The following is a 24,700-nucleotide window of genomic DNA, read 5'->3' on the forward strand; positions in this document are numbered from 1 at the left end:
AACGCTTTCGCCTTGAGAGAGCGGCCCTGTACATTTCCTTATAGGAAAACGGATGAAGTACACCCTCCCCGACTCCTTTCCCTCCGCAGCTCACAAGCAAAACGTTCCCAAGGCCAGAGCATCAATTTCCCAATCACCTCAAAGGCATGGAAACATTCTACCCACATCCTTCAGAGGCCTTTACTTTATGAACTTCTAATGAATTCCATACTCTCTAGTCCAGTCTGCCTCATTCATAAAGAGAAGATATTGCCATCCATAAAGAGGAGATGATTTCCACCAGGGAAAGCTAGCAGCATGTTCTACAGAGCAGGAAAGATGAGGGAGTCAGTCAATGACGGAATCCACAAAATGGTAGTCATTCTGCTATTTCACACTTTCCAGAGACACAGTGTTGGAGATGGGGTTTTGAAGGATAGGGGTGCACAACCTCTCCAATCTCCTTGCATCATATTTCAGGTATTAGGAAGAGTTTGCAGGGCCTAACAAACATATGGAATTACTTCCTTCTTAGCATCAAGGGATTGTAGAGACCAGACATGTTTCCACTTGCCCAACAGCTGTCTTTACAATCAACACGGCTTACAAACAAATGTGGGGTACAACACAGGAAAACAATCCATCACATATACAAATAAAAAAGGTCTATCATAAAATTCACACCATGTAAGGGAAAAAAGTGTGTGTGTGTGTGTGTGTGTGTGTGTGTGTGTGTGTGTGTGTGTGTTTCCTTACAAAGACCAGATTAATAACTGGAAGCAGCATTTTCAGCAATGAAACTGATGCACAAAGGAATCTGGGGAAACCCACCTACTTTACTAAAATTCTTATAAAGTTCAATTCCATACAGAAGTTACATCCTGCATTCCATCAGACTTTTCACAAAATATATAGAAAAATTTTGGTGTGTTTAAACAAAGACTTTGAACTACATCCTTAACACCTTTTTCAGCTTTAAGTGACTTAATGTGATGATTCTGTACAGCAGAAAATATGTTGCAATGGCGGACGTTAATTACGTCAAGAAGGCATTTTTTTTTCCTTTAAAAATACCTGTTATTTTACTAAAACATCATTTCGGCCCCTATAGAAAATCACTCCTCAAAAAATAAATTTGAAACTAAAAAATAAACCAAACACGGGGATAATATGACAGATAAATTGTCTGAATTTTCTTAATTGAACCTCCTCCGGTGGCTTTTTATGCAGAGATTGGCCAAGGGCTCCACAAATTGTTGCCAAATGTAGCTTTATGACACATACAGAGTTCTAAAATGGGTGCTGGAACCCCCCAGCTGTTCAATTTGGTTTAGCGGCTAAAGCACCGTTATCAGAATTCACCACAGACTCTTGTGTGTGTAGAAGGCACCTGATATGTTTCAATGGATGCCTAAGGATCCCCTTGTGTTCAGTTCAGGACAGATAACACCACCTGTTTTCAGCTTCCAAAGGCTGTACCAGTTTCCCCTGACCAATCTTCACCTGCAACACCCAGCGAGGGTAACCGTTAGCTTGACTCTCAGATGGGACGCTGCTCTGTGCCAAAATCATACAAAGAACTTTAATTTTTTCTAAATGTCAATAACCAAAATGACAACTCCTGTTCCTGGAAACATAGAAATGTAGATATTCCACTGCCCATCAAGAGCCCACTCTTGCCCCTCCTTGCCACTGAGATCAGATTATTTGCAACCACTTCTGAAAAATAAGCAATTCAAGAGTCTATATGCGTGGCCATCCCATATTGATGTTTGCATTTTCTTTCAAATGATTCATGCTCAGAAATTTAAAGAAATGGCCCTCTCTTTTTGCCCTTCTACCTCCAAGCCCTGTTGGCATACAGAATACAGCAGAAGCCAGGGCTGCATAGACAGCATTGGCCACAAAATTTCCCGGGTTCTGTGGCTGCTTCTGGTCTCCAAGTAGTGACTTCATCCAAAGTCCCCAAGCCTTTAATAGCCACAGAGACTTAAGGGGAATGATAGTTAAGTGAAGGGGGATTGATACCCGTAGCCAAATATTCTCATTGGAGGTTGATGGGGCTTTCAGATGGCCATCACACTCTTCTCTCTTCCCCTTCCCTTCCTGACCAGAGACCCCCACGGGCACCACTCTACACAGTCTGGAAACCACTTGGTGCCCTCGACACCTCCCTCCACGAGTACTGAACACAAGCAAGGAAGACAATTTGAGATCGGCAGAAAATAAAACTACTTTCCCACACAAGTCCCTTCTTCTGAAAACTCAAACTAGCTTTGAGCGTTATGTTTTAAAACTATAAATTCTCCTTTTCTGATGAAGACTTGTAGTGTCTTTCTAAGAATATTCACCATCCTCTGTCTCATGGAAAAAGTATGTTCATCAGATAGCCTTTGGTGTCCACCGTCCTTAAAACCATCAGCCACCAGAACTAAAGATGAAGGGGCTCAGCTTTGTGCCCAAAGTCTGATGACAGTCTCCTAAGGCAGGGACCTGACTTGCTTTGTTGAACTAGCTTGCAGACTCCAATACGAATGAACGTTAGTAGTGACCAAATGATGCTAACTGCTTATTTCTGGCCACAACAGAATATTCCTTAAGAGGAACAGATACCCAATCCAGCAATCCTTTTTTACAGGATGAGTGGAAGATTCACTGTAAGGTCTTACGTTCAGAAGGAGGGTTTTGCTAAAAGTCCTCTCAGACATCCCTTACATTCATTTTCAAGATTCGGGAACAACAGAATCCAGGTAGGCAAACCAAGGCAAAACTGCTGGTTCTGAGTTCTGCCATATGAAAATGGTAGGATCGGTTCCTTTCCACAGAAGCATTCAGTCAGCCCAGGTCCTGTGTGCGTGGGCAGTGGAAAAACAAGCAAATGCAATCAAGGAAACCAGGAAAGACAAGGTGGCCCGCTCGAAGCCACAAACTCTGGGGACTATTTAGGAAGTTCTGTTTCCTACATTAAGCCACAAGTAAGTGCCTCAACTTTCCCGTGCTTTCCCTGAAATCAGTCTCCAGGTCCTAAGAGCATTAACCTCATTCCTCGAAAGAGACCCTGAGTCCCAGAAAGAAGTGGACCCTGGGGAAACCCTGTATGTGTCAAGAGGAACAGCCCCCAGAGGAATCTTTCCATGCTGACAACTCTTGAGACAGAAACACAATGCACATCTCCAAAAATCTCACTCTAAACTCCCAAGAATAGAGGGCTCAGAGTCCTAGTTCAAATGACAATACAAATGATGTCAAGATGCTGACAGTCCCTGGGAACTGGATTGGATATTTTTTAATTCTATTAACACATGTTTGTGTTAGAGGTGATATTTTTTTCTTAAAAAAAAAACAAACCCTACCACAAAGTCCTTGACTTTCCTTTGTGTTTCTACTTAGGACCCAGTCCCCTTCACGTCAGTTAGGAAAAGAGCTTTTGGAGAAATTTTGCTTGAAAAGGGAGTTTGAGGCAGGAGCTAAAAAGATAAACCCCAACTTAGGTGCTGATTCCAAATGACTCCATTAGAAAACTTGCAGTGGGGAAATTATATTTGCATAGCTGTAAACAGTGACTCTCTAAACCCCAGCAAAACGACACAGCTTCTTTGCAGATACCAGGAACAGGTGGTGAGTGATATATCTGGTGGCAAGGTGCTTTCCCCAGAAGGATGGTTTCATTTTGAAGGCTCTGGAATTCAGGTTTTGTTTCCCAGGGCGAAGAGAAAACTTTCTTTCAGGTAAATTGCCAGATCAAATACTTAAATATGCTCTTCAAGAGTTTCCAAGCAGCCTTCTAAGTATAATTTATGTTTGCCTGATGATGCAGCAGGAAGAAAACTGTTTCTGAATAACCAAGCAACTGCAGCTTTAGGTCAGCTGTGCTGGACTATTCTGGAAGAGGAAAGTGGAGTTGGGCACCTTAGGGGACAGACAGTTCTTTGTGTAGCGTTCCTACAGCAAAGAAGGGACAAGGGTTGACCAAAGACAAAGGAAAGGACAGTTGTGCTGGTCCCATGGGGAAGGCAAAGCTTTCACCAGAGATTAGGGGGCCCAGGAACTCAACAAGGGACCCAAGATAATCACATCAGAAAGGAGGCATTTTGCATAAGCCCCTTATAATAGAAATTTAGTGAGGATTAAAGAAAGGAGTAAGATAAAGCAGCCTTGTCTTTCCAAGTCCAAGGACAGTACCCAAGGGGTGGGCCCAAGTCTCCTGTCACAGTGAGAGCCTAGAGCTCTGTGTCTACCTGAGAACAAGAATTTTGACCCCATACTTATCTTTCTTCCTTTCTCAAATGATGACCAAAAAGAACAGGGGGATAACCTGGAAGATTTTAAGACGTCTATCTGCCTTCCACTTCTCATGTAACTATGGCCTCCCAAATTTTCAAATCTTAATGCAGTTCAGGAAAAAGGAAAACCCGAGGATTAGTGTCTGGCTTCATGATCCTCCCTGCACAAGCATCACATCTCAGAGAGAAATAAAATGCAAAGCTAAGAGACAAGAATGCCGTTGATGTCTGAGAGAAGAATGCTTTTTATTGCCAAGTTGAAGTACGTTACGCCGGCTATTGTATGGAAACGGAAAAAGCAGGTACTCAATTTCATCTGAGGAAAACTGTCCCATTGGCCTCCAGGGCAAAGAATACTTACCTAAGAAAATTAAGAGGCAATTTCCATGGGACTGAACAGTCTCCACTCTTCCCAAATTCATTTCTATGTCCTGATCTGTCTCAACAGCTGAGCTGAATACTAACTAAATGGAAAAGCTCTATACACATATTCAATCAATTGGAGTTTTGCATTCGATGCTCTAGGACTGGTATTGGCAAACCATAACCTGTGGGCCAAGTCCAGCCCATTGCCTGGTTCTGTAAATAAAGTCTAGTTGGGACACAGAACCACGCTCATTCATTTGTGTATTATTTATGGATGCTTCCACACTGCAACCCCAGACCTGTGTAGTTGTAACAGACTAATGCAACCCAAAGCCAAAAATATTTACTATCTGGCCCTTTACAGAAAAACTTTGCCAGTCTTGGTCTAGAACGTCACAGTCCACATTCTGCAGAGCAGAGGTTATTGATCCTGTGGGGTCTATAAACTGCACTCCACTCCCCTCCCCTCAACAAAACATGTTTGCAAAACTACGTGTTCCATGTACCATGTGCGTTTTCCTAGGGAAAAGGTCCTAGCTTTCAACAGATTCCTAAAGAAATCCAGAGTACCCCAATTAAAGCCAAAGAAAACCAAAGAGCATCTTTAGCTGCCAGCATATTAACAGTGCTAAAACACACACACATACACACACACACACACACACACACACACACACACATACACACACACACACCCCTAGACAAGAGGAACACAGACCTTCTACAATAAAATCTCTCTTTTTTTCTATTCTAATAGGGTTGGTTTGATAGCTTCCACCTCCCAGATTTTACTCTGGCATTTTTCCACCTGAATATGTAAATTTTCAGGGGTCCAATTAACAACTGCGTCTTCTATTTGCTAATTCAATAAAAAATGGAAGGTTGCTTTTAAGCCAGCAAATCTCCCTCTCAGTCATAGATAGGCATTAAGAAGACAAAATCCCCAGCACGATAGAGATTTAATTCATTTTACTTGATCTGACCACCAACTCCAATGAATTTTATGAATATATGAATCTTCCCTTCAAGGCCACAGGCAGTCACGTCACCAAAACAAGCATTTGGGGGGGAAATCAGGAACTGGGCATCCATTGCACGTTTAAGCCAAAGGTTAAGCATTTTGTTAGACGACTTTCGGAGAAACAGAGTAGTTTCTCTGAGCAGAGCTAATGAAGCCTCTTGGTCAAGAAAAGCATTTTTAGTGTTAAAAACTATGAAAACATTAGCCCTTCTCTGTCACTTTTGTGACTACCTTCCAAAGACACTAAATCAAATGCACTTGGAGAAGCCAGGGGTCGCGTTAGTCTCAGGGCTGGCTTCCTCAAATGCTGAGGCTAATGAGTATTTCATGTCCTAGACTTGGACGTCTGACATTTCAAGACTAACAAAGAGCACAGGAGGGTAGGACCACAATTAAAAAGCTAATCAATCAAAGGTAACCACAAACAGTAATAACGCTGACGCACAATGAGTGGAGTAATATAGAGGGTCGAGTGACCTGTGTGTATGTACAGGAGACCTTCCAACTTATATCAACTTAAATATGGTTTACACATCTCTCTCTTTATTTTAAAATTAGTTTAGAACTTATAACACAGTTCACACACACACACACACACACACACACACACACACACTCTAGAATTTAGACTCGTAAGTCTAGCAAGCCATTCTACTTGAGCACATAAGATATCTAATCACCATGTTGTACATCATTTCTATGGGGACAACGTATTCCAAGTTCCAAGTCAGTATTCCATGAACACGCCCTCTCTGATGTGGCGTGTGAAATATGCCAATTCCCAGGCCCCGCCCTGGACCAATGAAATCCCAAACTTGGCACAGGCAGTGTTCACCAGCTCCCAGTTGATTCCAGTGTGCATCAGGTTGAGAACCATTGACAAACTCCTTCTCTGTCTCAGTACGATTGTTTTGCAAGTTTGGGCCCTGGGTTCACAAACTGGAGAGGCGAATGCATGAGAACACACTCGGTTAAGAATATTTCTAAGTAGAAACCGCACTGAACAACAGGTATGAGTTGTCTGACTCAGACCAGAACGAGGTTTTGCCTTACATACTCCGCCAAAAGCTGTGACGGAGGGACCTCCGAGTTTTTTACTACTTGTTTTTTTCATTAAACAGATGAAGAAAAGAAGGAATACAGTTGTGATGTTTTTTTCTCTTGGTCTCAACAAGGGAAACCGCCCAATTTAGCAAGGTAGGTGAGAAAGAGAAGGGCCATAATCACTGGGATAATACATTTTTCCTGGCTGGAAGAAGATGAGGAACAGAGGTAGCTTTAAAGAAGATGAAACTACGTTTGATCAAACAGGTATCTCTTGGAACTAGGGGTACAAAGAAGTGTACGGGAGGGCCATACTCACTCTGGGCAACTGCTCTGAGCCAGACAAAAGACAAGAACAAGGGGAAAACGCAGACACAGAAAAACTAACGACTGCATTTCAAAACCTAAAAGGGAAAGAAGAGAAGATTTTCAGGAGGAATAATCTCCATATCTGTGAACTTGAGGCAAAGAAAGAAAGACAGGGAGTTCTCTTCTTCCTCTCTCATCAAAATTCTCCATCGTCGTCCTTCAAGAATAGCCTCATGGAAACCCAACGTCCAAAAGCCATGTTTGCTGGTTATTATCGGTTTACAGCTTCCCTGCATCAATTCACTCACTTTTCATCAAGGAACCTAGAGAACCTAGGGGCATATTTAGTCTTAAGAAAGAGCTTTCACTGCTTTGTCAACCTGCCGGGAACCCATAATGGCACTAGCCTCCTACGGAGTGCTATCCCGTGCTGCTGTGTGCTACTGAAGTGAAATGTGGCCTCAACCACTGGCAATCGGGCCGTCTATTCCTAGGAACTAATTCAACCTTCCCCATTATCTCCTATCCTGTCAAAGAACTTTTATTTTCTTGTATTGCAGCCCTCCCGTCAATAGTAAGGCTTCTTTATTGAACAAGGGGGAAGAAGAGAAGAAAGCAAAGAGCGCATCTTAACACAAAGGCAAACCTTGGGGCTTATGCATTGTAAGGAGGGACAGAAGCAGAAGAAGGCACCAATTCTCAGTGTGGTTTGACATGACATCTCCTCTCAGAACTGACATATATCCTCCTCGCTAAGTAGAGATGTCCACAGAAGCCACTTGGCGGAGCTTGGGACTTACCAAATATACACAGGCACACATGTAGAAGGGTAGATAGGTGATATAAAACTGCATCAGGAATCACATTCCATTAATACCACAAAGGCCAAGAGAACCCAACTCGTGACTCTGAGATGTGACAAAAGTGATTTTATGTTTCCCAAAGTTGGGGAAAGGGTATGACTGGGATACCTCACCACTTCACCTGAAATATGTGGTTACTACCCAGGAGTTGAGCAGAAATCTAAGGACGTGGCAAGCAGCCACAACAGCTGGAACAGGTGTTTTACAAAGAAGAGCTCCTCACTGTTATTGTTATAATACTCTTAAAGATGCATATTAAATAGTTTCCTCTGGACCACAGACACGACTGAACTTAAAAATAAAAGCCCTATAAATATTGCCAACCCAACCTTGCCTCTTGTATCTCCCTCCTTGCATAAAATGGAATCTTTTCAACCAAGCACTTAAACATAAATATTAAAATAATAAGTGGGACAGACTACAGATCTACTTACAATTTCATCACTACGGTAGCACCTTTTGACCAGGGCCAATGCATTCGTTTTATGAAGAACAAGAGAAGTCTGAGAAGCTTAAGGACTCATATGACACATCATTAAATATTTAATCACCTTTTTAAGTCCTAAGCCTTTGCCATATTTCATCCATCTAGACAGTTCATTCTATACTATAGATTCCAAGGCCCCCTTTGGAGGGGAAAAAAAAGGAAAAGAAAAGAAAAGAAAATGGGGGAAAACAACCTTCTGAGAGGCAGGATTAAATTATCTCAAGGATGAGTTTCTATTGGTGCTTTAGTGAACCTGCTTCACCCTGTAAACCCACCAATCCACAGGAGGGCCAACCAATTGAGTCCACGGTATTTAGTCTCCAAGAATCAATTTTACAAAAGATGCCACGTCTGTTGCTTTGGATTCGTGTAGGGTGAAAAATGGATGTTGCTGCAAGAGAAAGGAAAAACACATGGTATTAATATTCAGCACTGACAATACATGAGATTAGCAACTTAACAGATGTGTTTGGTAAACAGATTAAAGTACCCCTATTAGGATTAAACTGGACTCTTCCAACCTCTTCCCAAGTCAAGTATGCGCCTAGTGATGAGGACATTCTAAAGATAACTTTTATTATAAGCCTCCCATTTTGAGATGTTTCTGCTACAGAGTATTTATCAAGTATATGCCTAGTGATGAGGACATTTTAAAGATAACTTTTATTGTAAGCCTCCCATTTTGATATGTTTCTGCTACAGAGTATTTATTATTTGGAAAATACATGTAATTAGGCTATATAAACTCCACCTATGGTAAAATACAAGGATTGGCAAAGACAGCCCGGACTCTGATTTACAAATAACCCTGTCCCCTACAAAGTAATTTTAGACTGATACAGTGGTAACATAATGAGAAATTTCATAGATTTATGCACACTGATTTCTCAAGAATTGGATAGCAGAAGGAGAAACCAATTTTTGTAGCATAGTAAATGGGCAAAGCATTGCTTTCCCTTGACCCTGGAAAGCTGGTTTGAACTGAAACAGTTAACAAAGCCACTCTCTAAGCCACATCGACAGCCACGAGTTGTACTTATGTCTCTCTTAATGAAGAGTTGATCCATCTGGAAAATAATGCAAACTGCCAAACTCTAGGTATGTGCAGAGAAATTCAACTTGGACATTAAAGATTGAAAAGCAAAAAAAAAAAAAAAAAAAAAAAAAAAGTCTCTATTCATGCAGCTCAGATTAAGCAAACTTCACAAAAATGCCATAGCAGGGGCGCCTGGGTGGCTCAGTCGGTTAAGCGTCCGACTTCGGCTCAGGTCATGATCTCACGGTCTGTGGGTTCGAGCCCCGCGTCGGGCTCTGTGCTGACAGCTCAGAGCCTGGAGCCTGTTTCGGATTCTGTGTCTCCCTCTTTCTCTGACCCTCCCCTGTTCATGCTCTCTCTCTCTGTCTCAAAAAATAAATAAATGTTAAAAAAAAATAAAAAAATAAAAAAAGCCATAGTGAGCGCAGGCATAGTGGGTCCAAGAGGCCACACAGTGGAACAATTCTGAAGAAAATGAAGCCATTTTCTCTGCACCAACATGACCCTCCCCCAAAGGCACAATTTTGTTACAGTAAGTTCCCAGGTGTCACACTGGAACCTCACACCTCTAATATAAAGGAGATACATCAACTCACGAACCATAGTTCTAACAGTGGGAAACAGAATCCAACAAACAAACCAAAAAGGACGATTCCTTTGGGTAGAACCTAGTGCCAGTGTCATCTTCCACCTGTCAGGTACACCCTCCCCTCCGTCACGGCCACCTCCCTCATTGTCTGGTGGTATTATTTTCAGTGCCTAGTTGAGCCGCTAAATAGGCGTGTTTCTGCACCCAGACATGTAGATGACTCGCTTCGTTTCTCCCTGACTTTGGGGATGTTAGTTTATCACCTTCATGTTGCCCCAGCGGTAGGTTTTCTCACCGTATGTGTTTTAAACCTGACGGCACAGGGCTAGATGAGCCAGCTCTGTGGGGAACTGGATGCCCACCCATTGAAGGTTTAGGAAGCCATGCAAATGGAAAGAGAACAAAGGAATGAAACCCAAAAGAAGGTAGGTGGTCGCTGGTCAGTATCGTGACTCAAAACACGGAAAAGAGGCCTTCTGCTTTTGCCCATCCAGAAGATACAGGTTGGGTGTTGGCTCAGAGCCTTACCCCCACCATATTAACCAAAGTTCTAGATGCCGGGTCCTGCGTCCTGAGCTCCTTACCCAAATAAATAGCAGAGTTACTTCCGATTACTAACCACTTATGCAGCACACTTACCAAGGGCTTTACCATCATGCTTATTAGCTTTCCCACATCCTCTGACATTTCGAGGTCTCTTAGTGTACTTAAAAATTTTTACTATCAAAACAGGACATGTCAAACCTCAGATTGTGTCCATGACTACTGCCGATGCCTGCCAGCCCTATCTTGCCTCTGGTTCTGCTCTGCCGGTTAGCTCAGTGAGGGTAGCCTTAGTCTGTGAATGAATCGAACGACCTAAACCGACGTCTTTAAGAAAAAGAGTCCTCAGGCATCTTGTAGCATTCCCAGGCTGGGAAAATGCTGTGAGAGTCAGAGGACAGGGGGAGGGGAGGACAGGCCGGCATGTCAAAATGGAAAGTGTGACTTGCCTTCTTGTGTGGGTTTTGAGGCTGTAAAAGGTTGGGAGACAAGCCAGTCCCTTCTATAAGCAATAGACTAGGAATAGCAAGGCCAGCAACTCGGAGATGAGCAAATGAGGCATCATGGATTCCTCTCCCCAGGCTGCGTTTTTCTAAAAAGGAGCCAGCTACAGCAAGGGAGGACATTGCCAATGGTTGTGCCTGGAGAAAACATGGAGATCCGAGAACACACTACCGGGAGCACTGGGGCGAGCCGCAGTCACCAATGGTCACCATATCTTCTACACAACACCTCGTCCCTCATGACTATCATTTCCTACGGGTTCAATCATCCTTGCTCAGCACTTTGATTCAATCTAGAACTTCCCAGGATATTCAAAGAACATAATCACCTCCCTGGGCAATCATCTGCATCACCTGATTATCATTTCTGGTGCTTCTCATCTGGGATTGGGGGGTCAACAATCAATGTTCCAGGGGCCAAATCTAGCCCACTGCCTATTCGTGAAGTAAAGGTGTACGGGAACACAGCCACACCATCTGTTTACATATTGGATAGAGCTGCTCTCACACTAAAACAATGGAGTTGAATAGCAGCCCACAAAGCCGGAAACATCTCCTATCTAACCCTTTACAGAGCAAGTTGGCTGGTCCCCACTCTAGAGGAACAAACCCTACTGACTCATGTCCCTCAGTGGGAGTTTGAGAGAACAAGGAGATGATGTTGAAGCATGTACACCCTCCATCCAGTTAGGGAAAAAACATGTGAGATTTCTATAAGGGGTACATGTCTGGGTTGGCGCCTTAATTATACTGTCCTTCACCTGGAAAAAGGATTTTTTTCCCCTTTCTTCACCAACTCCTACAATGTAAACAATAGTCTCTCAGCATGTGTTTTCCCAATGCTAAAGTCAAAGAGTTTGGACTCAGATTTTCCATTTAAAAACCTCAATTCCACAGGAAAGCAGGGAGCAGTTATAGCCTTAAAAGGCAAATCCATTTCCAGTCACAAAGGCAAATGCCATAAAAAGAACTGGGGGGGGGGGGGGGGAAGCACATGACCTTATAACATTAATACGTAGACCATAAAAGACCACAGCATTAGAACATAATGGAAAGGTGGAATTCAACATCACTCGCTCATGTATACGAAGCTAGAACTCAGCATTTTTTTTCCCAAATGTGTTTCACTGAAACCTCTGATAAGAGGCCCCTCGGAAGGGAAAAAAATGTTCTGCATTTTAAACAGGCAGAAATATATAGAAAGTGCTCTTCTTTTTCTGAAAATAGGGACAAACAAGACAACTTTAAAATAGGAGTACAGGCTTCATAAGACACCCCAGAAATCACCCCATGTCCATTGCACTTTATGTGAAATTAATTTTAAAATGCTCGGGAGGTTGCATAAGTATATCCAAAAAGGGTAGCCAGGACTGAAAAGGCCCCCGACTGGCTATTAAAAATATAGCCAGAGAGGAAATGTCCAGCCCAAACAGGTGGTATGCTAAGTTTTCTCAAGCAATTACGCATCCTCTTTCCTCCCTCCACTGTGGGTCACAGTTGAATGCAGCCAACAGAATGCTAAGTCCCAGGGGATGCCTTTTTATAGGGGACAATTGCTGCCCCAAGGAGACCACCTTTTCTATTCTGGAACTCTCCCCAGGGTTCTTTTATGGTCCCTCAATCGGAGAATGGTTCAGACTGAAATCAAATTTTAACCAACAGAGCTGAAAATCCATGTGATTGGCTGTGACCATCACCTATTGTGTGGATTGGCTTTCTGTAAGTCTTTCTGGCTTGACATCTCCAAGCTATACTTTTTCTTTCCTCTTTTCCAACTTTACTGGAATAGAATTGGCTTATAGCATCGTGTGAGTTTAAGTGTACAATGTGGCGATTTGGTACCTATTTATATATTATGAAATAATCACCACGATAATACCATCCATCACCTCACACAGTTAGCATTCTTTTTTTGTGTGATGAGAACCTTTAAGATCTAGTCTCCTAGCAACTTTCAAGTATGCAACACAGTATCATTAACGATGCTATTAACTATTAACGGTGCTATGCACATTCCATCCATGTTGCCACAAACAGCAGAATTTTTTTAAGGCTGAATAATATTCCATTGCATGTGTATGTGTGTGTAACAAGTGTTCTTTTCTTTTTTTAATGTTTATTTATTTGAGAGAGAGAGAGAGCGCATACACAAGTGGGTGAGGGGCAGAGACAGGAAGACACAGAATCTGAAGCAGGTGCCAGGCTCTGAGCTGTCAGCACAGAGCCCGAGGCGGGCTGGAACCCACGAACCATGAGATCATGACCTGAGCTGAAGTCGGATGCCCAACCGACTGAGCCACCTAGGCGCCCCTCGTGTGTTCTTTATCCATTCATGCACTGATGGGCATTTACATTGTTTCTATGCCTTTTGCTACTGTAAATAATGCTGCAGTGAACATGCAGATCCAGATGCTTCCTCAAGATAGTGTTTCCGTTGCCTGAGACATTACACCCAGAAGTGAGATGTCTCGACCATACGATATTTCTATTTTTCTTTTTTTGAGGAACCCCCACACTGCTCTCCATACTGGCTGTATTAATCTGCATTCCCAGCAACAGTATGCCAGGGTTCTCTTTTCTCTACCACCTCACCAACACTTGTTTCTTATCTTTTTGGTAACAGTCATTCTAACAGGTGTAGTTTGGATTGGCATTTCCCCAGTGACTAGTGATGATGAGCATCTCTTCGTGTACTTGTTGGCAAAAACCTCGTGGGACTACTTCAAACCAAAACCTTCTGCGCAGCAAAAGAAACAGCCAATGGAAGGAAATGGCAACCTACACAATGGGAGAAAATATTTGCAAACCACGTACCTGATAAGTGGATAATATTCAAAATATATTTTAAAAACTCATACCACTCAATCGCAAAAAAAAAAAAAAAAAAAAAAATCTGATTTTTTTTTTTTTTTAAATGGGCAAAGGACCTGAGAAGACATTTTCCCATAGAAGATATACAAATGGCAGGGGGGCCTGGGTGGCTCAGTCGGCGAAGCGTCCGACTTCGGCTCAGGTCATGATCTTGCGGTTTGTGAGTCTGAGCCCCGCGTCGGGCTCTCTGCTGACAGCTCAGCGCCTGGAGCCTCCTTCAGATTCTGTGTCTCCCTCTCTCTCTGCACCCTCACCCCCCGCTTGCACTCTGTGTGTGTGTCTCTCTCTCAGAAATAAAATAAAAATTAAAAAGAAAAAGAAATGATGTCAGTGTTTGCTCTTATTTCTACCAAACAAAACTTCCTTCCCCCGCTAAAGTTAAAACCTCGATACTTGAAATAAATCTAGGGAATGGTTAATGCAAATTAGCAAATAGTCAGAATTTAATCATTCCCCCCCCCCCCAAATGTGTTTGAACATACAATTAGATAAACGTTCCCAAGTTTAGGTGCTCACCATCTATGCTAAAGAACCATGTGTAATTAGCTCAAACTCGGGAGTTACCACAATTTCAGAGAACCTATTTTTAGACAAAAATTCTGAGATCCTATTCTCACCCCTTCTTTTCATAGTTTGTGCAAATGGTAAGCTGTGAATGCAGAGGTAAGACAATGGAAACTAAGAAGGCTTGGTCTTACTTATTTTCACGCATGTGAAAACCAGAAGGAGAAAACAGTCTATCCCCCCTAAACACTCACCGAAAAGAATTCATCCTAAATATGTTATCAAAACCTGATGAGTTGTCCAGCACTTTTTCCCCTCATTACAGAAATCCTTTAAATCATGCTTTCCTTCATTTATAAGTGGTGGCTCTTGATATCACAAGAACTTGAAAATATAAATTTTTATAGGCATCTAGTGTATATGATAACCAGTTTACCAACGTGGAAAAAATGACGAAGCAAGGCGACCCGCCCCAGGTCATGCTGAAGAAGGATTTAGGAAGCACAAAGGACCCGACTCTTGTTTTCTCGAATTCACTTCCATGTCAATGAACCAGCTCCTCCAACACGGTTGTTTGATTATAATTTAGGTCTTAGTCACTCTACCTTTACTAGCTGTTGGTCAGGACAGGTTTACGCTGGGAACCATACGTACCATAAGTTCTGGATATGTTGGCCGTTCTTTGGAATTCTTCTTCAAGCTTAAAGAAAAAAATTAATCACATTAAAACCTAGGAACCATCTGTATTTTCACTAGCCTAGGACGTCAGAACCTGCAGAAGACTAAACGTAGCCAGCTTTAAAATGTATTGAACACATAAATCTCCTGTCTTGACTCCCCCCTTTTGTTACACCTTTAAAATTAGGTTTTAAATCACTCTCGGTGTACCTTAACAGGAAGAAGAGGTGTGCGTGTGCGTGTGTGTGCGTGTGTGTGTGTGTGTGTGTGTGTTTGTGCTGCATCCTTTTGGTACTTTTAAAAAGTATCCTTCTGATACTTTACCAACAACATACAAACTAGCTCTCCTGATCTACAGCCATTATATTCCAAATTACAAATCTACTTTCCTTCAAAAGAGCTTTCACTCACCCCTCCCCCCGGGAAAGAAATTGGCAGGTGTTTCTTACATTACATCTGTTATCTCTTCACTCTCTTCAATGCCTGGTTCTCCTGGCTTCCGGTTCCCTTGAATGTATCATTTGCTTTTATATATTCCTAACCGAACCCACCTAAGATAGAAGCAATACCTCCATGAAATGTCTAAAGTAAGGCTACTTGCCTACAACCTCCTAGCTAATGAAAGAGAAAACACCCTCAGTCAGTGCCTAAGCAGTTTTTCTTCTTAGAAATTCTCTGTGGCCGTGCACGACTGTCCAGTGGCTTCCATTCTGTATATACAACTGCACATATACACAAATGTCTTAATAACATGTGATACCGGAGGCAACAGTAACAACAGTAACTTCTTACTGCAGTGAGACCAACCCTTCCCCTCTAGCCTCAACCCACCCCTGTATCCACCCATGGCCTTAAAATAGAAAAAAAGAAAATAAGCAGTTTATTTTGGAGTTGGAATCCCAGGTTACAGAATGAAGAAAAGGAGGATTCTGGAGACTGTGGTTTGCAAGGCAACCTACAGACTCCTCTGCCCACGGGGGCACAAAAGCATACATGAATGGAAAGGAAACTTAGCCTGGCATCGAAGTAACCAAAATGTGACTGATCATTAGGTAGCTGCGATTTGTGCTAATGGATCATTTTGAGCAGATGGGAGCTTATATGTGTGACATGAGCTCTGCTCCTCCCCCAAAGGCTAATAACAACGGGGGGGCCTGGGGGGGAGGCGGGGGTGGAGGGACAGAGCCATAAGAGAGTGAAGTCACTGAGACGCTTTGAGAAACTGTGGTGTAAAACAAAACGAAATGGGAAAAAAAGAGAGAGAGAGAGGGAGAAAGCTTTTGAACCAAAACAACTTAAAACAGCCTACCAGTTTATTCCAGGCAATGCTGTGAGTAGAAGCCAGGGAACCTGAGACAGGGTACAGTAGATGTGAGCAGAGAAGTTTCAACCTGGGACTGAGGGCAGATCTAGGACCTAGTGACCTCAGTGACCAGACAACCTATGAGAGAAAGTTTCGTCTCAACTGAGGATAAAAATAAGAGTGGATTAGAAAGAGGAATTATCAACTGTCAAAATCAGGTCGATATGAGAAGGTGTGCCTGAGTGAAATGAATGAGACCTTGGACCCTTGGACTCACTTATGACTTTGTATCTATATCCTTCTGGATCTCTATAGATACGTATGTATCCTTCTGTATCTCTATAGATACTTACGTATCTATATCCTGAGGTTCTATAGTGCTTTACTGCCGGTTCTCAAATGCAGGTGATTTTGACCTCTAGGGGATACTTGGCAACCTCTGGAGGCGTTTTATGGTTGATACAACTGGCATCTAATAGGTAGATATTAGATGTGGCCCAGGATATTGTTAAACATCCTATAATGCACAGCACGGTTGCCCACAGCAAAGACTGATCCAGGCCAAAAAGTCATTAGGGCTGAGGTTGCAAACCCTTGGGCTACGTGTCCTAGGATATTCCTCCTCACTGCTGCCTTCTCTCTCCTGCTCAGAAATAAAATTCACTTACAAGCAGCCCCAGCTGGCTCGTCTGTCCTTTGCACACATTCTCAACACTACCACGTCTCTATCCCCGAACCCCAGAAGCAGAAGTTGTCTTTCTAAGTTCAAGAGCTCGTTCACCTAGATGGAAACACAGGAGGAGGAGTGTGATCCCAGGAGCGTGGCTGATTTGCACACAGACCATAGTGAAAAAACAAAAGGGCTAATGCACAGAAGCCTTGGGTTTTCAGCTACCGTTCAAAGCCAATCAAAAACCAGAAAGTCTTCCCCCAAATCTGAACAATCTAACTTCCGAAAAGCAACAATGAAAAGCACAGACGCAGCATTAAATCCACGCTCACTAGTCACGAGCTTGATTTCAGGTGTCTCTACTTAGACAGGAATATTAGTCAGCCATCAGGCCAGGACTCTGCATGGACTCTGTTAACATCCTCCTTGAGGACCATCAGCCACCTTCACATCACCAGCTTCCACCGGTCAGCAAGTGAACCAAGGGAATGACAGGAAAGGAAGCTTCTTGCTCAAATGTTAGAACAATGGCCACTTCTACCAACCAGAGATCTTTGTGATGTTGCTGATTTTTGAAGTTCTATTTAGCAGAAAATGAAATAAGACTATCTTCTCATCAGGTAGACAGATGTAAATGCTTCCTTTTTTTTTAAGGAGAAATCTTTTTTTTTTTTTTTTTTTTTTTGAGAGAGAGAGAGAGAGAGAGAACGTGAGTGGGGGATGGGGAGAGAGAGGGGGGGACAGAGGGATCCAAAGCAGGCTCTGCGCTGACAGCAGCGAGCCCAATGGGGGGCTTGAACTCATGAACCTAGAGATCATGACCTGAGCCAAAGTGGGACACTCAGCCAACTGACCACCCAGGCACCCCCAAGGAGAGATCATTTTAAGTAAGGATGGTTTATCTTTTTACTTCTGGAACAGGTTAAGAAAAGTTCTCTAGATTTTTTTTTCTTTCTTTTAGTCTGTATAAAGAAAATGTGGGGAACGTACCCCAAGCTGATGCATCATAAATGTTTAGGATTCCTAAAGCCTCGGGGATTGCTGGCCAATAGGCTATTTCTTGACCTCTGATTAGAAGGCTCACAATTTCCTGCAGTAGCACTACTGTGGAGCATTCATGGAAAATACTTACGTAGCAATCCAGGGCTGTTTACTGAATTAATGTAACTGATGAAACACATTCTCTCCATCTTTTAAACTGAGAGCACTTCAAAACATGGGCTAAGAATAGGAAAATACTCAGGATCAGGTTGGGGGGAGGGAGCAAATTTTCCACGTTTGATAGGAAGTGCTTGAAATCCAGTATAAAATAAGCTCCACCAATTTCTTTTTGGATTGGAGTCAGACTTTGGAATTTTCAAGTGGCTGGTCATGTTCAAGCGTGCAATTAGCTGACTGCTCTAATTCGTCTTCCAAAGGCCACAACACACGCTCCTGACCGTAGCTGACACTAAAAAACACCTCCATGCTGTCTTGAGAACTGCTAGCTTGAAGTCTGTGCTGACCAGAGGATTTCTGCCTATTTGAATGCCCTCTGACGGTTTCCAAGAAGGCCTGCGTGGTACGCCCACAGAATAAAAAACACACTGCGCCTCTCAAGCCCATACATTTGTCAGAAGCGAAATAAATATCCGGTGCCTCTATTTTACTCTTCTTCCTGAACAAGTCGGGAACTATATTTGATCGTCTCTGTTTGATGCTAGTCCCTCCGAGTCAGACAGTTTCAACGTCTGGGTGGGTCTCCTCCAACATGCCATCAGGCTGGTCAGCTGGGCACTGAGCCCCTTAAATAGGCCTGAAGGAGAGGCAAAAAGAAGGTCGAGCTGTTTCGGCACCCAGTAGTTGGTTTCCAGAGACTTCCTTCGGTCACCAAACCTGTGCATCGATAGGAAGTGGCTATAGAGAAAAGCGTAAGCCTGCTACGGCTCCCTTTTTCCTTTCGGGATATTCATTTGTTAAGCCTCTGTGGGACTAGGATGTAAAGCTTTTCTATTGGACTTCTGTGTTATGAATCCCCAAGCAAGGCCTCTATGGTCAGCATCACCTACTCCGGGAAAGCTTTAAAAACCCTATGACAAGAGAGCCACGTGTAGGGAAAAAAAGAGGAGGAAATGTCATTCAGTAGTCCTATTTCAGAAGAAGGACAGAAGGGAACGGCGTGTAAGACACCACTGGTTTTTCCTTTAAGTCCATAAAGAACAAATGCTTTAAATTTCTCTCCTCTCCTACCCTTCTGCCCCCACCCTCCCACTCCCCGGCGTGTCTGAGGCTACTGCACAAGAAACACATCGGCTGGGGCTCTGGGCTCTGAATGTAACTTTGGGTGGGGCAGTGATAGCCTGGTGGCACTTTGAGCTACACACCACAGACCAGGATCACGGTCAACTCACAAGCCGTGATCAGAGGAGAGGGGCCGCCAAGATGACCCCCTGGAAGAAGCTGTGCCGTGTAGAGCAGCACTGGGATGTCTTCAAGTGCTCAGTTAGGATTAATCCCAGGAAAGATCACAAATACTCTGACAGATGACCTAAACCAGGAACGATGCAACCTTGCAACCTTTCTCTTCCAGTGTGGCATCTAGCCCAAAGACAGAGGTAGGATATAAAATCCCAGGTGTACCTACCTCGAAATTTGGGATCAATTTTTTACTTCCCAAATCTTACGCCCCTTTCCCCACTTACCACAAAACTTGGGGCTTTCTGAGAAGTCGTGAAGGATCATTGCCTGACTATGCCATTAAAATACAAAAACACACATGGAGGTCACTCCAAAAAGGGTCCTTTCATGAAAAGGTATCTCAACACATGGCTGTGTAGATAGGGAATTACAGGAACTGCTATGAAAGGGACTTACACTCAGGCTGCATCCTTTTCTTCATCAAGAAATAGAAAGGGGGTGCTCGTCAATCACCTCTGCATTCTTTCTACTCAGCCCCAGATCAAATTTAAAACTGTCAGTGAGAAAACAAGTGAAATACCTAGTTTGCTGCTGGGGGCAGGTGTGTATCTGTAAGCTAATGCGTAGAAAATGAAATGGCTTCCAGCAAGATCTAAGCCATTCATAAAAGCTTTAAAAAAAAAAAATCAGCACCGTCTCTTGAAGCATTAGACAACTTTTCCAACTTGGTTGATCTCAAAATAATGTTCACACTGAAGGGGTACCAAAGAAAATATACTGGTAGTTTATGGAAGGCAAAAAACTATTGACCCGGATTCTGAAACAGAAGGGTCTATACTCTTTTTTTTTTTAATATTTATTTATTTTTGAGAGAGAGAGAGAGAGAGAGACAGACAAAGCACGAGTGGTGGGGAGGGGCAGAGAGAGCGGGAGACACAGAATCCGAAGCAGGCTCCAGGCTCTGAGCCGTCAGCACAGAGCCCAACATGGGTCTTGAACCCACGAACAGTGAGATCATGACCTGAGCTGAAGTCAGATGCATAACTGACTGAGCCACTCGGGCGCCCCAGAAGGGTCTATACTCTTAAAGAAAATCCAAGTGAGGATCATTAAGAATGCTCATAAAATTCAGAATTAATTCTCTTCTTTTTTCCAATTCTCCTAACAACAAAAATGACTCACTATTTTACACAACTGATATTCTTAAATATCAGGTTCTATAGGGACAACAACACTGAAGGTTTGAGGAACTTCTTCTTTGAAAACTTCAAAGTTCAAGTGATTCAAGTTTTGTTTCTATTGCATATATACATATGCATATATAGTGTATTATGCGTTACGTATATATGTATATATAATATGCATATATATATATATATGCATATTATATATACATATATATATTAGTAACCCCCTTAAGCAAGCCAGCCTGGCTGACATGAATATGAGTAAAAGGACACAGAATTAACAGCATTAACAGAGCTAATGGTTCCAGGAAAGCTAGAAAATGTCTACGGCTCAAAGTTTTTAAATTAATGAACTATGGTAGCTGAGACTAAAATTGACAGAAAATGAGAGGGGAACAGAGGCCTCAGAGGCCAGCCGGAAGATACTGGCAATGATTTTAGGAGTGTAGGGTAGGCACAGGGTTGTCACCCTACAAAGCACAATAATAAAGTATCTGGATTGTCCTCGTATGTGTGTGCACCCGTTAAAATTAGAAAGCATTATTTCAAGGTTCTCATTTTTTACATGTCCATTAAAAAAAAAAAGCTTTAATGCTTTGAATCAAATTAGAAAGCATTATTTCAAGGTTCTCATTTTTTACATGTCCATTAAAAAAAAAAAAGCTTTAATGCTTTGAATCTTCAGGGGGAAATTCTACATCAGAGGAAAAAAATACTCTAGTGAAAGAAAAAGCAACTGAATGATTTTTTTAAAAATAAATTATAGAAGAAAAACAGTTCCTGAAAAGGAAGCAGTTGATAATCAGGTCCACAGACCACAGGTCAAAATTAGGGGCCCTCACCCCAGCTGTATAGTGGAAAGATTTGAACATTTGAACATTTGAAAACTATTGAGATTCGGGACCCTCTCCCGACCAATGAAGTCAGAACGTCTGCGCGTATGCCTAAGCGACAGTACATTTGAAAGTTCTCTCGCGTCTTATAAATGAACAGCCAACGTTAACAGCTACTGCATTAAACTGGTGATTCTCAAAAGGCAGCTCAGCTTTCTTAAACTTTTCACATCAGCCTTGTTCTTACCAAGTTTTCCAAAGTACCCAGAATCCTGGGGAAAGGGGGACAGGCAGCCGAAAGGTTATAGGGAGGATAGTTTGAAAAGCCTTCCCTAGATAAGATGCTTTCCCTTTACCGCTCCTCTTGAGAACTACTGGTCTGAACTATCCAACGCGACTCACCCCCTTTTCCTAGGTGATCTTTAAACGTTTGGGGATAAGGAAAAAGAAAAACAGCAACAACAACGACAACAAAAACAAATGTTTGAATCCAGAAGGCAGGACCATGGGCCCATCTCAACCTGGCCAGTATGCCACCATATCCAGCACATTTGCTCAAGGAAAGCTCAGAGGAGGATACAGCTCAGTAGCCCAGAGGAAGTACCAGTAAGAGGCATCTAACAACACCCCGTGCCCACTGCTCCAGCCCCTCTCTAGCCATTCAGCCAAAACTCAAACAAAAATGAGCAACGGTGGGCCGGCCTCATACGTCATCGGGGCCAAAGACCAGGGGTGACACGGGGACCGGGGCTAACCAGAAGTCCAAGAGGCCTTAGTTTCACAAACAACAGACGGTTGCTTTGTCTCATCGTGTTTCCCAATAAAAGCTGCATTCAGAACGCTTCTTCCAAAGAGCGTGGAGGCCAAGGAATGATAACATTGAGGAGCTGCGCTGTGAAACAGCCTCCAGAGGCCCAGCTCCTTCCTCAGAGGGAGCAGCCAGGGTCACTCCTCTCCCAGGGTCACAGCTGGGCTTGTCACTGTCTGCTTCTGCAGATAGGATGCCCATATCAACGAGCTCCATTTTGTGCTTTCCTTCTGTTCTTTTCCTCCTCTTCCAGGAGCACTTGCAATGGTCCTTAGGATGAGGTTATACCAGGCAGTCTGGTCACCAGGCAGAGAGGAGAAAACCATGCCCTCTCCCACTGTCCTCAATCCCACTGACAATTTCCAGGAAAATAAAATGTACATTGTTAGCAGGACTCCTTCCATCTTCCCTCTCCAACTTGGATTGGATTCCCTCCTCAGACCCCCCAGTACTGTCCATTGTACCCTCACAGGCAAGGATATCCCCCGTTAACAAGTACTGTGTAGAAGGCAGCCTAGAAGACACGAGAACTACTCTACAAGACGTATAGGTAACTAAGTCACACTCTCCAACTCTCTACTGCCTGCTCATCCAAAGTAATTCTTTGCATCTAATCTACTCCCCAGCTCTAATCCTCCAATGGTCTGGCCACTGTTCTCTTAACACTCTAATCAACCTCAAATAGCCTATAGCTCTCATAAAGGAGTTTCTCACTTTTGTGACAGGAAGCATGCTATGTTTTCTGCTTGGAATACCTTTCCCTTCCCTACTTCCCTCACCCCTTGGAAAATCCCTCACGTCGTCTTCAGCTCACGATCTATCTCCTCCCGAAACTCCATCCTAATGCCTTTCCTCTGAGTTCCCCAAATACCCTATGCAGATCTCCACCCCTGGACGTGCCATATTGAACCACAAGTACTGACTGATGAGACTCCACTACTTGGCTCTGACTCCAATGAGGGCGGGGACTGGGACAAAGGCATCTTTGTTTCTCCAGCATCAAGGGCACACTCCATAAATGCTTTGGGAATGAAATGCATGCAGAATGGATTAAAACCAATGGAGGAAGTCCATGAGAAGTCCTCTTTGTCCTTAACACTGGCGTTTGGCAGATGGGGCTCTCTTACCACTGTGAGGTAAAGTCAACAAACTCTTCGGTGAACTTGTCTCCCGGGAGCTGTGGTGAGGGCTCCTCTACCACCTGTTTGAGCTGTTGGAAGGGAGTTCCCCAAGAGTCATAGGGAAACCGAAGGATCGCCAACTCAATCTAGAGGGGAGAGAAAGACAAGGGGACAACAGCTTACACAGAGCTACTTTAGGGAATCCGCTGTGTCCTGACCCAGAAGAGCCAGCAGGAACTCCAAAGGTGAAGTTCAAGCAAAATTGGGGGAGAAATAAACTAACAACATGTTCTCTATTTGTCCCCAATTGCTAGCACTAGGGATTGTCAAACGTGATGTTACTAGAGGCAGCCGATGAAGCCTATTTATCACTGGGTCCTCCCCAAAAGCCACCGTGACACTTAATAAAATTGCAAGCCAGCAGTATTAAACTTTGGGATGTAAAGCAACCAGGTTTTCCAATGTTTGGTCTGAAATGGAATCCTCGCCCTGAGACCTTGGCGGAGTGTACATCTGCTGCCATCTGCAGGCCCCTTGCTGGAATGGAGAAGAAACAAAACAAAACAAAACAAAACCCTGGGACCAAATGACGGATCTTTTTTTGGATTTGAGTAAGGCCACTTTGCCATGACAAGACTATCACGTGTCTTCTGGGCAGGGATGTGAAATAACTCACAGGATTTAATCAGCTGCTGTTCCTGGAAAGGAGCCAGGCCCACAGTGGATAATTCCAGACCTTGGTGATACACTGAAAATTTATGACCACCAATGTCACAAACAAAGCACTAATTGTATAACTTTAGGACTGCGCCTAAGGAGATTATCCTGTGTGTTACTATGCCCTTTGGCTATATATGACCCCACTGGCCAAGACTTCTATCATAATCCTATTCTGGAAAGCACAGCCTATGTCCTGGGTGACTCAGCTCTGTCAGGCTCCACATACATTAGCACTCATTGAGAAGCTTGAGCCCCGATTAAAATAATTTAATTTTCAATATTTTTTTAATGTTTATTTATTAATTTTGGGGAGAGAGAGAGAGTGCAAGGAGGGGAGGGGCAGAAAGCGAGAAAGAGAGAGAAGCCAAAGCCGGCTCCGCACTGTCAGCACAGAGCCCGACGCAGGGCTCGAACTCACGAACCGCGAGATGTGTCCTGAGCCGAAATCAAGACTCGGATGCTTAACCGACTGAGCCCCCCAGGTGCCCCCAAATAATTTAACTTTAACGTTTATTTATTTTTGAGACAGAGAGAGACAGAGCATGAATAGGGGAGGGTCAGAGAGAGAGGGAGACACAGAATCCA

The 24,700-nt window shown here is 43.2% G+C and overlaps 1 protein-coding gene across 2 annotated transcripts in view; it reads right to left on the reverse strand.

The window, feature by feature from the left end:
* Positions 1-8,385: 8,385 nt before the first annotated feature.
* MAP2K6 (mitogen-activated protein kinase kinase 6) overlaps positions 8,386-24,700 on the reverse strand; it is a 112,599-nt gene continuing 96,284 nt past the window's right edge. For both annotated transcript variants that reach the window (XM_019466407.2, XM_019466408.2), the window contains exons 10-12: positions 23,402-23,541; positions 15,053-15,098; positions 8,386-8,743 (exon numbers count right to left, since the gene is read on the reverse strand). In XM_019466407.2, coding sequence (XP_019321952.1) covers positions 8,666-8,743; positions 15,053-15,098; positions 23,402-23,541 — 264 coding nt within the window. In that variant the 3' untranslated portion in view covers positions 8,386-8,665. The remainder of the gene's footprint in view (positions 8,744-15,052; positions 15,099-23,401; positions 23,542-24,700) is intronic.

Source organism: Panthera pardus, unplaced genomic scaffold, assembly GCF_024362965.1.
Source record: "Panthera pardus isolate Hobbes unplaced genomic scaffold, ASM2436296v1 HiC_scaffold_3, whole genome shotgun sequence".
In the NCBI taxonomy this organism is placed as follows: domain Eukaryota; kingdom Metazoa; phylum Chordata; class Mammalia; order Carnivora; family Felidae; genus Panthera; species Panthera pardus.